This window comes from Tyto alba, unplaced genomic scaffold, assembly GCF_018691265.1.
Source record: "Tyto alba isolate M040663 unplaced genomic scaffold, T.alba_DEE_v4.0 Super-Scaffold_32, whole genome shotgun sequence".
NCBI lineage: Eukaryota > Metazoa > Chordata > Aves > Strigiformes > Tytonidae > Tyto > Tyto alba.
Window position 1 is genome coordinate 2,596,350 of NW_024881307.1, and position 16,540 is coordinate 2,612,889.

The window sequence follows — 16,540 nt, forward strand, 5'->3', positions numbered from 1 at the left end:
CTAACAGACATATTATACCCTGAAGTTTAGCAGGCGCGAGTTCTGTCACGCCTGCCTCAGCACAAGGCTGGTCTCTAAAGCTCAGGTGAAGGAAGACAAATGCTTTGCTAGTTCCGAACCTGGGCTTTTCCTCCGTAACAGCTCACATTTCTGCACTGCTTCCCTCCTCTACGTCTCCTGCCAATTCATTCTCTTTTTGAAAGAGGTGCGAGGGATGCAGGAGGAGAGTGATTCCCTGCTGAGCCCACAGAAAGACAACACCCTGCAGTAGGTAAAGCATTTCCTCTGTGTCCGTAAATTCCTTCTGGGCATACAGACACACGATAGCAAACATTCTTCTCCTAGCTAAGCAGTCTGAGCCAGCTGCCTCAACGCAGCGTTTCGTTAAAAAATGTCAGACCTCTTTCAGTTTTTGTCCTTCCTTAGCCACTTTTATTCTCTCGGTCTGCTCCCCTCTCACCATTTCCTATCTAAAGGACACGCAAAGTTCCAGGTATTCATGACTGTGAAACTGAGACTGCTCGTGTTGTTTCACAGCAAATTCTTGAGAATTTAGGCTTTGTCAGCCTCCCAAAGTGGATAATTAATAAAATTCTTAACGTAACTCCAGTTTGGCTCAATATGGCATCTCTCAGGTGCACACGAGTGCCGTGACACTCATTTCAAACACTGTGGGCAGGGTCATTGTCTCCTTCAAGTACTGCAAAGTCTTTCGGGTCTTGGACAGCAACCCATCAAAACCAGCATTACCCTCAGCGACTCTATGAATGTACCGGGTTCTTTTTTGTTCTTCTGAACTGAGATGTTTTATGGATGTAATCCCAACGTGTTCCCAGGAGGGATCATGCACAGACTTCAGCTACAGTACTCCGTGCTCCTATAAAAATACTTGTTTATGTTCTGGTTATGAGGTGAAGGAACAGGGCTGCATCTTTGCTCTATCTAATTCAACTTAGGGTCTCCCATGGTATCTCAGTCCCCTTTCAGGAGATCAGCAAGAGTTGGCTTCAAGACTGAGGAACATTAACACTAGAAAATGAGGGAATCTTAAAACGCTGTGCATGCACGGAGCTTGATTCACAGGAACTCAGAAATGTCTCCACAAAACCAATCCTGGGGATTACGTCACTTGGAATACAGGTCAGGGAGCTGAATCACACAGAAAAAAAAAAAACAATCCCGCTGTGTGAAATGGAGACATGCCCCTGTTAGCAACGTTCAAATTGGATCTGCTTCACTCCAGGGAGTTAGGAAAGAGTTATTAAATCAAGGGTGAAAGCACGTGGTCACTTCTCAGATGAAGAGACCTCATTAGCACAGCTCGGACACAGTCACTCAGCTCCACGTGATGGGAGGGGAGTGACCAGAACAAGAAGGGAGCTCCTAGACACTGTCAAACAGGAGCCTCCAGTGGAGTCAGAACAGTTCAGTTCAACTCAGGGTGTGCCTTTTAATGCTAAATAAAATGCGTACCCCTTAAAGCCAGGGGAAGAAGTCAGCGCAGAGGGCAGGGAAAAGCTTTAATTATTGCTGACTTGTGCCTAACTAAAATGGACAGGAGGAGGGCTGGGGATAAAAGAGAATTCTCTCTTTCCCATTAATGAGCTCACTCTGCTGGCACGTCTCCTGCCCTCCAAGACTGCTCCCGCAGCACAAATATAAAACCAGCTCTATAGCTACCCGGTGGTGTAAATTACCTACTCCTGATGTAGTTCCTACGTGGGTTGCTGTCTGTTTCCGTCTCCAAACCATCCAGTTGCTGGCTCTCTGATGCTTTTCAAGCCCCAGCAATAAAGATCTCTACTGGTTCCAATTAACAAGCAAATGAACCTCGCCACAGTCCTGATTCCATAAGAACAAGCTCATGTTATTCACCAACTGGTAGTAAAACCCTTCACGCCAGGGAAGGGAGTGCACATCGCTGTTACCGGCTGAATCAGTTGGAAAAAGCGCACGAAACAGCTCCCCACCCTTTACCATCCCTTTTCCAAAAGGCACACGTGAACAAGGAGTCTGAAGTACCACTGAAAACAAATGCGACAGAGAAACTCCTTTCCTGCCCCACACGTCCCGTCACTTCTCCTCTGGCCTGCACGCAAAAGCTGGGAGACTTCAGATTAACAAGCAAGGAGCAAAAAAATCAAGAAGCTGACGTAGCCAGACAGTGATGCTACACCCGTCACTAATTCCCTGATGGCTTTAACTCCTGGGCAAACTGGCTGCAGCCCATGGCTGCTCCCCGCTGCTTTGCTAAATCGCTCTCAGCGTGGGCCATTTATGGGAATGACCTTGGCTGGTGAACTGTGAAGGAATCCGAGCCCTCCGATTGCTCCTCGCCAATGCAGGTACCTCCCCGACTGCGCAGCCCGGACTGGAGATGTCGCAGTGAGAGGGTAGGAAAGAGCACGTGGAACAGAAGTTGGTTCGGGGGAGAGTAGGAAAAACGGTGTAATTTTTGTCTCGGAACGAACAGCTCTTCTCTGCTACCTCCCTGAACGGCTGGTGGGGAGGTGAAAGGGACCGAGAAGAGCTACAGAAAACTCACCGTGACAAACTGAGAGAAAAGTAAGCTGTGGCAAAACATAGTACCCGGCTAATTCCTGTAAATTCTGTGAAATCAAGAGAAAAGAGAGACGGAGGATCTACAATGCAAATTGTGCTAGAATCATACAGAGGTACTGAGTTAGAGAAATGTATGCATTTAACAGACCAGATAATTATTCATCGACACTGACACGTAAATAAAGTTTGTTTCCTTGCAAAAAAATATTTCATATTAATTCAAAGACTTTGAGAACTCCTCTTCAGTAGTTCCATCCATCTTCAGTGCTCCCACGTCAAACCACGATGCTTCTTATTAGCATTAGCCTCAATTTGTCTTTCAGCCACTGATTTTTGCTACACATTTCCCTGCTAGTACCAACTAGTACCTTTGCTAGATACGATCACCCTGAAATATGATTCCCAACAGAGAAATAACTCAAGGATGGACTGTTTCTTACCATCATGGCCAGAGTTGAGAAGATGCTCTCCCAGGTCACAGCCAAACACTCTTTCCTTCAGGATCCCCCGCTGTTTCAGTTTCTGTTTTGTTGGGCGCGACTTCATGAATGTACGAAGGAAGGTGATGAGCTTGCCGTGTTTTTTTGACACTGCACAACAAAATAAAAAAAAAAAAAAACCAAACAAACATTTTAGATCTGGCTCAGTTAGGCAAGGCCAAGCCTAACACATTCTACAGAGCACGTAAGAACTGTAGTAACATTAATATCAATTATTTACAGAAACAGATTTTCCAAGGTCTGATACTAAACAGAGACTTGGCTTCTGTTCTAATTCTTGGCTAGCGCAGAAATAACAGGGGACAGCTGTAATGGAAGAATTTAACACAAAGACACATTTATCTGCAAAGCAGCTTCAGGTGGGAGTGTACTAAAGGGCTGTCAGGGCATCCTGGCTGATGGGCAGCACCTGAGAGCTACAGTTTTCATCTGTGGAAAAATGAACAAGGCTAAACAAAAAAAAAAAAAAAAAAAAAAAAAAAAAACCACCAAAAAAACAAAAAAAAACCAACAACAACAAAAAAAAACCAAACAAACCCCCCCCCCCAACAACAGTAATCTTATGTACGACGACAAACGCGGTATACAAAGAAATAAAGGCTTTGTTACTGGCTCTCATTCTAGCAGTCTTAAGTGCCTCCAGAACAAACAAATGACTAATAATATCTGAACTTAGAGGACGTTTAGCTCTAAGTGCTACAGACTGCCCTTCCAGCACACCTGCAATTTTAATGACCCTCGCTGCAGCTGTGGAAGCACAGTCCATTCCAGGGCATTATTAGCTCCCCGAGTCTTCTCAAGCCTTTGCAAGATAAAAGCATTTCTGCCTGTTTTATTTAGCAGAAAACTAAGGCAGCCGATTTGAAGAGCTGCAGCTTATCCCCTCCAGAATAAATACAAGAAGTCTACAAAGAGACGAGACGGCAGCTCAGGAGCCATCCCTCCAAACCTCCCGCCCCGTCTCTCTGCGCAATGCCGCAGGCTCTCTGCGTGGCGCGGGTGCCATCGGTCACCCTGGTAAACCCATCCAGTCCCACTAAGGACACTAATTCCCCGTCGAAGGAAACGCAGAGTCACACGGGGCAGAAGTGGGTGCCACAAATAAAACTTCACGCAAACCGGGAGGAGAGGCTGAGCACAGGTTTCAATGGGAAGCAGAACAATGCCCTCGAATGTCAACTTTCCTTCCAGAGGCCCACTCTGAAAGCGAGAGGGCTCTGGCCTCCCCAACAAAAGTGCCATTGTAGACGTGATTTAAAAGCAGTTTAACTTCAACAGAAGAGCTCTATTGAAAACAACAAATCGCTTGGTATAAAAGGCTGTGCTTTGTGAGGAAGCCTTTACAGCCCCAGGAAGTTGTAAAGGCTCCTGCAGCACCCGCAAGGCAATGCCAGCAATCCCTCTCCCCTGCTCCTGTCTCAGATCCCAGAGAGGAAAGACAAGCGCGTATTCCACCTGCATTAAAACCTAAGTGCTGTAATCAAATTTCGGCAGAGTGAACGCTCTTTCAAACAAAAGCACTGAAGCCCCGTGGTGACAGAGGTGCATCTCTTCAGAGTCACCGCTGCTCGGTAAGGAGCACCACCTGAAATTCTGCGAGTGGCTCTGGAAGTTGGGACTCAGCAAAAGGGAGATTTATGCAGCAATGCTTCACAGAGGCAGACAGGGCATTCTTCAACCAGACAACATGAAAAACCTTCTCCCACGAACAAGGTTATAACCATGCTATGCTTCATGATGTTTTAATCCCTTTAAACAGAGGGCTACATCTGAATGTCTGAAATCACCAACAAAACCCATGTCTGCCTTCTCAACAGTCAAACCCAAATCATTTAACAAAACGCAGAAGCATTGAGCATGACAAGCTGTGGCTATGGGGGCTTTAATGAATGGAATGTTTTCGGTTTGACAGGGTTTTTTAATTACACACAATAAACGAACAGATTGTGCTGACGTGCCAAACAAAGTTAGGATAGATTTTGGTTGTATCCATCATCACAGTAAAGTAACGGCTCATTTATCATCTCCTATCAGCCCTGCTCAAGAATAAATGGAGACAGAATGTCACTCTGGCTTGTGTGGAATTTCAAAGGGTTACCACCCTCGGGCTCCTGTGATAATGCTATTGGAGGTGACAGACCTGAGACAGACACTTTAACAACAGCCAAATAAACAACCAAATAAAGCAATTAATAATACGTATGTATTCATTTGAATCATTTTACAGACTCCGGGTACAGTTCTTCATGAAATATCTTGCCTGACAATGACAAATGAGTCTATCAGATACTGGATTTAAAATGGAGAAAAATGCATCCAGCTCCAGTACTGCAGAAATTCTACTAATGCTGGTGACCAGGTCAGCAAGTGACTTTTGGGTGTCCGTCCCCTCAGGCATTAAAAACAGAAAAAGGTGCAATGGATACATTTCCACCATCCAAAGATGTACTGTGCTTGGTGTTGATACTTGGTTACATCACTAACCAGAAAGGAAACCTGTGTTTTTAAAACACAATAGATCTGCTCTGCCTTTAAGCCACTCGGTACCGGTGAAAAGAACTGTCTTGTTTTCTGCACCAGTAAGCAGGTTCCTACAAACACCCTCCCAGGGTGTACCAGTGTGGCAGCCCAAGACACCGTCAGGGCAGGTTCAATAACCAAAAATTCACTTATCAGCGGCCTGCTGAAACCTTTGCACGGTTCCTTGCTTCAACACAGTTTCCCGCATCGCTCTTCTCCGAATCGCTGCCTCCTCTGCATGAGAGTTTCCCAGGCTAAACCGACTTCAGAGTTTTATACCCACGCAAGAGTGATTCAGCGATAGGAGTTAGGCTTCTCCTGGGTGGGAAGAAAGAAAGAGAACAGCAGGAAGATCCAAGCAGCCGTCTCTTCGCTGACAGGTTATAAAAAAGAACAAAAAAGCAAGTAGGTGTCTGCAAAGGATAAGCTATCCTTACAAGCTGTGAGAGCTCAGGAGGCGGTCAGGTATGCCGTCTTTTGGCCAAGAGCAACAAAAGGCAAAATGCTTTCTGTCCTGCTTCCCAGTCCTCCGGCATCATTCGACCCTCAAACCAGCAATGCATCCCAAGAGAGGTTTAACTTCTGATGCATTTTGGTTTAGATGAAGCTAGCGCAGCAGTCCCAGTTTCTGGATAAGCATCAATGCCAAGGCTGCTACCAGGAATCCTGCAGAATAGATGTTTTTGGCTCCAAAACACCGGTCCCAAGCCTTTGCTGTCCCACTGGTGATGGTGCCAGCAAGAGCGAGCCGTGCTCTCCTGCCGCAGCGCATGTCCTACACCCACTCGCCAGCCCTGAAAAACCCAGAACTGCAAAGCAGCTATGGAATCACAGCACAGGGGTTTAGACCAGAAACAGATCTAAAATTGTTACAAACCAAGGAGATGTCGAGAAAATGATTGGCCCTTTTTTAACCTTTCTTGTCCCACCAATAAAGCGGGGATACGATAAATCCGAACCATTCAGAGTTTGTGTCTCCATGCGAGGTGTTCATGTTGACAAGGGCCACGGAAGGAAATTCAGATGATAAAGCAGCATTACCACCAAACAATTTTACACGGTTGCTACGGCCAGAGATGGTGCTGAGTTACCAGCTGAAAGGCAGACAAAACTAAACAAATATCCTAACATTTATCCACATTACTTTCCATCTCCTATTTAACTGCTATAAAACAAATCGTTTACCAACAAACGGAGGCTTTCCTAGAAGGAGCAAGGGCTGATTTTCCTCAGAAAGGCAGGTTTGGCTAATTATGCCAGCCTGAACAAGCAAAGACAGATGCTCCATCTAGCATAATGAGATTGGCTGAAAAAAAAAACCCAAACAAAAAAAAAACCCACCTGAGGTTGGATGACTTTTGAAGTTTTGCTGGCACGAACGTGTCAGTTAGGAGTGAGAAAAAATATCACACCCTTAGCTGACATAACTGTGCTGGCCAAAGGGAGGGGAAAAATAGGAATACTTGTGCCAGGTCGTTTATTATGGTTTTGGGAAACTGCCATAGTCTGTACCTCCCTGAGGAACATTTATCAATCAAACCACGCCGTTGTTGCTGTACCACCAAGCTTCTGTAGTATAAGCGAGGCCCAAAATTCCCCTGACATCGATAACAACTATTAAATAACAATTACTTCATTAGAAGCAGTGCTCGTTCACCCTAATGCCGCAGACTGAAAAGCCACTTCAGGATATCCTTTATGCAGCTTGTTTACTGGAGAAATGTGTCGGCCACCAGCTGATTCAAAGTAGTTTCCTGGCCGTTGTTCAGCACGATTATGCTTTTCCTGGGCTGCTCTGGGAAACTGTGGAAAATTCACGGGGCTCTGCTGGGACAGGTGGAGGTCTGCATCGTCCCCCAACCTGCCGCCCTCACGGGCCATGGCAGCGCTCCCGTTGCGTTCCTACCCCGTGCCGTGGGGTCGCACCGCGCGCTAAACCGCTGCAGCGACCCAGATTAAAAATAAAAATAATCTCTCGGCCTTGATGCCCTTGCAGCAGAAGAGCAGGGGCAGGCGTGGCAGCGGCGGAGCAGAGCCCGGGGAACGGGACCTTCTTCGGCTGAGCTCCCTGCCAAAGCCAACACGCTGCAGTTAGACCTCGGCCCGCTGGCAAACGAGCCCCATTCACCAAGGGTCCAACCAAGCCACGGAGCCACAACTTCTGACTCCTCCTGCGCCTGTATAGATTTGACGGGGATGCAATTAATCTGGATTTACACCCGTAGGATTCGGGCACCGGCCAACGATACCACGGGTTTCAACCCAAGCTGCAGAAGCATCATCTTTGTGCCATAAAACTCTTCCCGAGAGTGTTTCTAAAATCTAATGTTTAATTACATTTGGCAACAGAAGGAAAGGTAGGATGGAGAAGAGCTTCCGAGTCCTTGGCTTTGAATCACGGTGACCAAACAGGAGAGTCTTTTTATAAAGGCAGCCTTGCTGATATTGTGTTGTGCGCGCGTTTTCCTTCCCTTTTCAGTAAGAAAAATGCCACGATGCAAAGGCTCCGAGAACAAATTACAACACAGTCAACCTTGGACAGCATCTCCCATCTTACCCCGCCTCTTTTCAAAGACGGGGGGAAACCAAGAACGGAAAAGCAAAGCGGGATTTCAAGTCTTGCACCTTTATGTGCACAAAAAGGCAAGCGCTCCCTCCCCTCGGCGGTTGGTGGCCCAGCAGTGTATTTTGAACGGGATGATGGCAGCTTCCTCCGGGACATCCTCGCAAACCCCCCGCCTGTCCCCCTGCAACCTTTGCCAAGGGAAATCAAACCCATGCTAAAATCCATAAGGAACACCTGCTTTCTCTCCTCCTGCTATCGCTAATACTTTGGTTTTGAACTCACGCCTGGACAAAATCCGCTTCACAGGACCCTTGACAGCAGCGTTTTTTCTAACACAGGGTTAGTAAACTCTGACTCTAAGGGAAACTCTTGGAGGGTGTATGCTGCCCCACATTCCAGCACGCGGCCAGCGTGTTTGTTTCTCTTATTATTAACAGCGATTTTACACGCTACAGAACCCAGCTGGCCCCTGCTGCAAGGAGAGCCCGGTGCTAAGGTCAAAAGCAAGAACACGTGTGGCTGCATAGTTTGAAATGTATAAACAAATTGCAATATCCAGTCACAAAAATCAAAGACTGGAAAAAGGTGTGGAAATGCCAAAAAAAAAAAAGCAGAGCAAGGTATTACGAAACACAAGCGAAATCCATCCTCTCTGAAGAGAGATTTACAGCAAGTCAAGCTAAGATTTTTCCAGGCTATTAGCCCCTCAAGACCCATTCTCTAAAATTAAACTCTACTGCAGGGAGAGAAGGAGCAGCAGCAGACTCTTTTGGAGAAAGAGCAGTACCAGGAATCGGGAGCTGAGAAGCCAGGGTTGGTTTTGCCACCCATTTCCTCCGCTCCCGGTTCCGCAAACACTCAGCAACACATTTAACTCCACGAGTGGCCCGAGTTCAGCTGGTTCCCCACACAGCATCAGTTATCTCGGCTCCTCTGTAAGACCTCAGTAAATATTTTTAATATCCATCCCTTCCCCCTTAGAAAGACACGCTCTGTGGACCCACAGCTTACTGAAGAGAAATTATACAAAGCCAAGAACTGAGTCACTTCTCCCGGTTCTCTGTCATGTTCCTTAGCAACAAGACATTTTACTCCCTTCCTCCTGCCACAGCAGACTCTATTTTGGAAGCTGATTTATACAGCCCTAAAAACCCAACCAGAATCTGGAACCACGCACCACTAAGCACCGTCCTTTAGTCCTTGAATAGGACGCTGGTTTTGAAGAAGGACCAACCAACACCACATCAATAATTGCACTAATCTCTACACTGGGCTCCCTCTTTGGTCATAAAGATTTTCAAAAAGACATTTTAAAATTCCTTAAGTGTGGGAGTTTAAAAATAGCCGCCTATCTCCAATAACCTTCATAAATGTGTACTTACTGATTTGCTCTATAAAGAAAAGGAAAATACAATAAAAATGCTGCGTGCTTTTTGATGTCGCAGCATTTATCTTGTGCCTGGCTGACACCAGTTAAGGCTGGCCTCTGCGATATAAGAAGTCGTAAAATATGTTAAAGGTGATTAATTTCAATGTCATTAGATAAAAACCATTAAAATTAACCATGATGACAAGAACCAGCCAAGAATAAGCACATATTTCCAGCTACCGTGAGAGCACCATACACACGGAGGGGAAAGTAGGTCATTAAAACTGGTCAGTGATGCTGCTGTTCTTATTTCCAGTCTAGTAATAAAGAAGCTGCATTTATTCTTGTACCTGCCCAGGCTTCTGGAGCCATCCTTTGGGCAGTGTCTGTAAGCAATAGCCTCAGCAAAACTGCAAGGCTTCCTTGCCCTTGCCAACATCAGCCTTTGGCTTCTGGTTAGCACAGGAACATCTGGCATCAGAGATCGACCAGCTTGGCAACTCACTCGGTGCTTTTTCATGCCCGGATTAGACAACAACCTCTGGCAGCTCCTGTTGCATTCGGGTCTAATTAGCCCTCTTCCAGAGACAGAAGACTGCAAATTCAAAAGCCTATCCGACCAGCAGCATCAACTGCTTTCAGCATGACTTATTTGACTAAAATCACACATCTGTAATGCTATGCACAAAGATCATCTACAGTTTGAACTGTCTGGAGAAGGTTTTTTTATGTCAGTGAGAAAATGCATACAAGAACCAGGAACTAGTTACAATGGCAACAACTCTTTCCACGCTCTTCACTGCCCAATTCTGGCAGATCTGTCGAGTATTTATAAGGAAAGAACGATCACCACAAGGTGAGGTAGATGCAGAAGCATGTCACCTACACACAGATAGGAAAGTCTGATACCAAGAAATCTGTGATACTTTCCAGGTTAAAGATATATCCGATATTTTCATAGACTCTAAGGCCATAAGGGAGCACTGAGATAATATGACCTGACCTCCTGAACAAACAGACCACAGGAAATCTCTGAATTAATTCCCTGGAGTACAGCTTACCTACCCTGAGGGAAGCAGTATATGCTTAGGAGATATCAATCAGTCAGCTGAACACCAACTGAGAAAGGAGAGAGGTTTCAAAGGTACAAGGGCTGACAAGGTCAATCTATTAATTCTATTAACATGTTCAAATTGTATTTGGGAAAAAAAGCAGCGCTAATACAGTCTTAGTGACAATACAGCCGGAATGGGCTCCGGTTAGGGAACACTGGGGCCTCGAAGGCTTGCAGCTGGAGGTGAGGAAGTAATAATACGTGGGGCCGTAGTTCAAAGGAAACAAGTTATCAGAGGCTAAAACCAGAAAACAAGTGAGAGCTGAAAACAAAATGAGAGGGATGATGGCATTTAGCACACAAGGGAGTCAAGGGGAGCAAACCGGGAAACGTAGAGTTAGGAGAAAAATAGCAAAAGAGACACCTGCAATACCTTTTTTCTCTCTCATTCATCCTACATTTTGAAAAACCTCTGTGTGTTCAAGCAGAGTTTAATGCAGTGCTTTTGCTTATCTCGTTTACCTTGGAGATTAATGATCCTCTTGAAAAAATAATGTCCTGACTCAGGTAACTGGATCACTAGCGCAACTAAACATCAGATCTGCCCGTCAGGGAGGCAGTGTTGGTCTTTCACCCATGTTCACTTTGGTCATAGCTCGTGATCATCTCACCCTGCATGCCCAAGCACCAGCTACACCCTTATATATGCGAGATCTTGACATCAACGTGTGCTGAAACCTTTGTGTAACACGAAATTTGCACGAAAGAGAATGCGATACTGTAACTTGAAGGTATCTCTACTGCTTACACAATTCGTAGGGTTTGAGAAGAAACCCTGTTTTAGAACAACCCTGAAGGCGATGCACCGTGTCCCATGGAAGGTGTTACTGGTTAGCAGATTTCTTACCTTGAACCACAAGCGGTGCAGTAGCAGTCAGGACGACCAGGTACGCATCAACGACCAAGTCAGCATCAAGATCAACCAGGTAATTGGGTATCAGATACTTGCAGATAAGCAGGAGAGGGGAGAACAGTCAAGAGCCAAGATGCCACCTAACCCATTAGGTGCCACTTGAGCAGGTTCAACTGTACCTCAGCCATCTCTGCCAGAAGTTTCTCCAACTCAAGTCTCCGGTGATGGAAATAACATACATTCTCTGTTGGTAATAACTCAAGCTGCTAGCTATCCTTACAGATGGAGTTTCTTCATGGCTGATCTCAACCCCCCTTTAATACAATCTAAACCAACTGTTTATTGTCCTGTCTACAGCAGCCATAGCTTCAGAGAAGTCAAGAATTGACGGCTCTCAAACTTGTACTTACTTGAAGGCAAACTGCCTTTGCCCTCCCTTACTCACACACCAGCCGTACGCTGCGTGCAGTTTCCTCCCTTGATCAAAAGGCTTCAAAACACTCTAAATGAAGTTGCAGCACGGCTGCTTGAGCCTCACCCACGCTATTTCTACTCCTGCTACAAATGGTAGCAGTGCTGCGGGATATTTTCCAAAAAACCTGACAGTAACCCAAGCCAGCCCTGAATAACATCAAGTACTTTGGACACATGCACGCAGCCCAGAGCTTTCACTAGTCATTCAAACACAAATCAGCTAAACCAGGATAACCGGAGCGACTGCGGCAGTCAAGTTACTCCAGTTTGGCACGGCAGCACGCTCCAGCTCGGGTGGTGGGAGGAGGCAAGCAGTGAAAAAAAGATCTGACATGAATCAACAACCAACCAAAGTTGAATAATTGGGAGTTTGGCAGATGGAGCCCAATCCTAGGGTGAGAGGGTGTCTGCTCTTATGCGAGGCCTTGGGAAGACACTGGGAAGGAACCTTTTCATTCCAGCAGGAAGGGACATGAGCAATCCATCTGGAATAAGGAGGAGACTGGGGTCCAAGCACACCACCTCCCCGCCCTTAAACCACAGGGCACAGCCGTTACTTCAAGTTACTTCAATCCTGGGCGTACAGACTCTTCTGAAGTATGCAGTGCTCCCAGTATGACAAGTAACATCACTGCTGCTCTCCCAATCTCTTCACAAAGGACATCCATCTCCATTTTCACTAGCCAGAGGGCAGCTGTTGACAGCCCAGACCAGCTGCTTTCAAACCACAGTGACCTACTCTTCCAAGATTGATATCGCTCTGGCTCTTTTTCTATTCACAACCCTGACTTTCTAAAGTGTTTATACTTTAGTTGCTAACACCTGCGTTAAGCCCTGGGATGATTCTGCCTTTGGAAGCAAAACTCCCACTCACCTGGAGTGGAAACAATAGTGAAGACAACAGACTTGAGCCTCGCTCACATTACAGTCACTTTATACAGCGCCAGCAGGATACAATAGCTTTAAAGAGGATGAAAATAACATCTTCCCATACATCCTCCTTACACAGCTAAAGAAATGTAGAAAAGCTTTACTGAACATGAAAACTGGGCCCAACGCATTTGGGGATTTGCAAGGAACTAAAGCTGCTTTCTAAGACTTAGGAATGCAGATATTGCATTGTTTTGCCCACTTTATTCTTTTCCTTTATCTCACTAGTCCAGAGCTTTGATTTCAAATGAGACTCTTTTATCATGCCCGTGTGGTGCCCAGAACAAAGGAGGTCAGGGAAGAGTGGGAAGGGAAAGCGTCCTGTCTTCTCTGTCATAAATAATAAGGCCCTGCAGGGCATTTTGTCCTTAAAATGGGACTATAGCTTCTAGGAGGTTTTCTGAACAAATGCGAACAGACGAGCCCTGGCTACTTGCAAAGTGTCTACTGTGATCACAGTAACTACTTTCCCTGGGAATTTTATTTTTCAGAGTGTGCATTCACTGCCCCGGGGCTCCAGCAGACAAAGGACTAGCATTTTTAAACGGGAAGCCCCCTTCTCCCGAACAACAGCATCAGTAATATTAATGCTTAGGAATGCATCCTATGTCCTCGGAGTGCCAGTCTGGGGAGGGAGGGAAAACAAAAAGATCAAGTGATATGCAAAAATCTATTGAAATTCAAATTCTAGACATTCCCCATCTGTCAGCTGCCTCTTTGGGAGCTAGGTATAAAATCTGAGCAGGAGGCACCCCATCGCACATCTCTGCAACCCCAAGGGCACAACCTGACTGTGCCCCGGAGGGGGCCTGCAAGCTGAAATTCCTTCTCCCCGGGGATGTGGGTGGGAATCCTCCCACAAATCACCCCTGACATGAAAGAGGCTCCCTTTAACAGCTCCAGCTCGCTACACACCCCTGACCCTAGACTAAGTCCAATAAAACAGTTTACAGCTACGGACCTAGCCAGTAGAAAGGCGCAATAGGAACCTGAAGTCAGAGATAAGTAAAGGGAAACAGAAGTAAAACAATCAGCAAGGAGGAGGGGGGGGGGGGGGGGGTGGGGGGACGGGGAGCTGTGCGGTGTTAATCAGTCTTGAGTTGGCAAGAGAAGCCAACCGCCGAGCCGGGCACAAGATCCCTGAGGATCTTCTCCCACAGCAGAAACACCCGGGTCTACAACCAGCAGCCAGGGTGTCGGATGAGCAAGCGTCATGGGGAACTGTGGAGTAACAGGTACTTTTTCATCCGGCTGAAAACGCGATCCCAGTGATCTGGCTAAAAAACGCGATCCCCAGGCTACCCCCTCCCTCCTCAGCAGAACTCATCCAAGAGCCTCGAGTGCATCGCCCCCGGGTATGATCAGCTCAGCGTCCTGTGCCGTACCCACCCGTGGGCAGGACACCCCGCAGCACAGCCCCGCTGTGCCCAACCAGGGGGTCGTAACCCCCATACACATGCCAAGCCGCCTCCTCCCCAGTGCATCGCTGCCAGAAAAGAAAAATCCTCATTTGAAGCCATACATCCTCCCCAAACGGTAAATTAAATAGATGGCAAGTTACCAAGCAACAAGTGGGCGCAGGAACCTAAAAATACTCTGCAAGTCTTACATAAGAAAGACGCTAATGCGGGGAGGGGTGGGGAGAAGGTTTTTTTTTTTAAAAAAAAAAAAAAAAAAAAGGTGAGATTTCTCTTACCTTTCTCTCCTGGTCGCAGGGCAGCCCACCTCCTCGGGCAGCCCCAGCCAGGGATGTTTGGTTCGGAGAGGGCTGAGCTGCCGGTGGAGGAGGGATGGAGGAGGGGATGGAGGAGGGGATGGAGGAGGGGATGGAGGAGGGGATGGAGGAGGGGATGGAGGAGGGGATGGAGGAGGTGCCTCCCGCAGGTGCCTCCCTCCCTCCTCCCACGCTGGCTCCCACGCCTCACCCCCCCCAGCTCCTCTCCCCCCCACCCCATGCTGGCTCTGCCACAGCCAGACCCCTGGGGGTTTCTCTCAAGACAACCCCACGACCTCTCAGCAACCCCTGTTATCAGGAGGGATGCGGGTTTGCCATCCTCTTTCAGCTTGCGGGTACCTCTAGGAAAACACAGGGGCGCCAAGGATGGGGCCCGGAGAGCTGCACTCAACTTTATCCACGGTTTCTTCCTTGCACAGACCTAAACAGCACCTTCACACCCCCAAAACTACAGAGAACACGGCAGGAAGGGCCCAAGCCCAGTCTCGTGAAGACCGCAGAGGTTAGGGGTATGTCTGTGCCATCCTTTGAGTGCTGGTTTCCCACTGCTCACACAGCAAATCCTCGAGTTCACGCCAAAATGCTGCCTCGGCACGTCCCAAAAAAAGGGAGAGAAGCTGAGTGTGCTTGAGGGCTTCGATGGAAGCACGTCCAAACTTGCAGACTGGACACGGGCTGGGCCACGCACCCGTGAGCCCGTCCGGCCCCGAGCCCCGGGGACAGCAGAGACACTTTGCACCCAGGGTGTCCCTCCTGTTAATCTAATCACAGGGCCAAAAAAACACGCCCCCTCCCACCCTGAGTGGCTGTTAGCCAGCTCAGTTTGTGGCCGCATTGATCAGATCACTGAAAACAAACTCAATTAAAAATCCTCCAGGGAGTCCTGCTATTAAAAAACAAAAGCAGAATGACACGGATCATTTTACAGTGTCCTAGTTTACAGCCCAGCTCCAAAAAAAAAACCGCCTGTACCGGCACACCCCACTCCAGAGCAGAAAGCAGAACAAACCATAACTCCACTTCACACCTGTGACAGCACCCCTGCTCAGCCACACCGAAGCCAGCACCCAGCAGTGGGGACAAAAGCCGAGAGGCTCGTGGGGCTCAGGAAACTTCAGCCAAGCCTTCCAGGCTTTTTGTGGGGCCAGGGAAGCTGGTGGCGTTACCTGCATTTATCGCACGCTTGAGGAATAAATATTGCTGCTGTTCTGGTTTGCCATGCTGACCCCAAGCTCCTCGGTTCGTACGAGGCAGTTTATCAACTGCTGTAATTGCTGTCACGGAATTTAAAATGTGGGCTCGCTAGATAAATTGGACAACCTCGGGGTCAGAAGGATTAAAGAGGAATCTGCTTTTATTTATGCAGACATCTTGATGATCAGGAGGGTAAAACTCATTTCTTTTGGTGTTTACGGTTTCTCCTCAAGCAAATGTGTTATTTTCAAAATTGTTTGCTGACTCATATCTCCAAATAATGCTCGTTCTCCAGCCACTTATTATACTTGGTATTTATTACTGGAATTGTTTTGCTTGGACAATGATCATACTATCACATTACTTTTTTCCTTAGCAGCCAAGCATGACTCCTAAATCCGGTTCTATATGTGCTTACACACAATTTGGAATACAAAACCTTCTTCCTGATACCAACTCACCATTCCAGGAATGTTCTTCCTATCAAACCCATCGATAAAAGTTGGTGAAATCCCAACACAAGCAGGGAACGAATACAACAGAAGCACCAGTATTCAAAATTTACATGCAACACGCACAAACAATTCAAAATAGCAAAACTATACAGGACTGCAGAGTAGTAACACTGTCAGCTGCCCAAAACTACCAGGATGTGTTATATGTTCCCTACATCAGTTTTTTTGTTGTGGGGGTTTTTTTTTTTGTTTTTTTTTGGTTTTTTTT

The 16,540-nt window shown here is 46.9% G+C and overlaps 1 protein-coding gene across 9 annotated transcripts in view; it reads right to left on the reverse strand.

Moving 5' to 3' along the window:
* ARHGAP32 (Rho GTPase activating protein 32) overlaps positions 1 to 16,540 on the reverse strand; it is a 258,295-nt gene that overhangs the window by 35,482 nt on the left and 206,273 nt on the right. For 8 of the 9 annotated variants that reach the window (XM_032982271.2, XM_032982272.2, XM_042800645.1 and 5 more), the window contains one exon: positions 3,003 to 3,152. In XM_032982271.2, the coding sequence (XP_032838162.2) occupies positions 3,003 to 3,152 (150 nt within the window). Of the gene's footprint in view, positions 1 to 3,002; positions 3,153 to 14,584; positions 14,694 to 16,540 lie in introns of those variants that run through there. The other variant, XM_032982279.2, reaches the window with a different exon arrangement.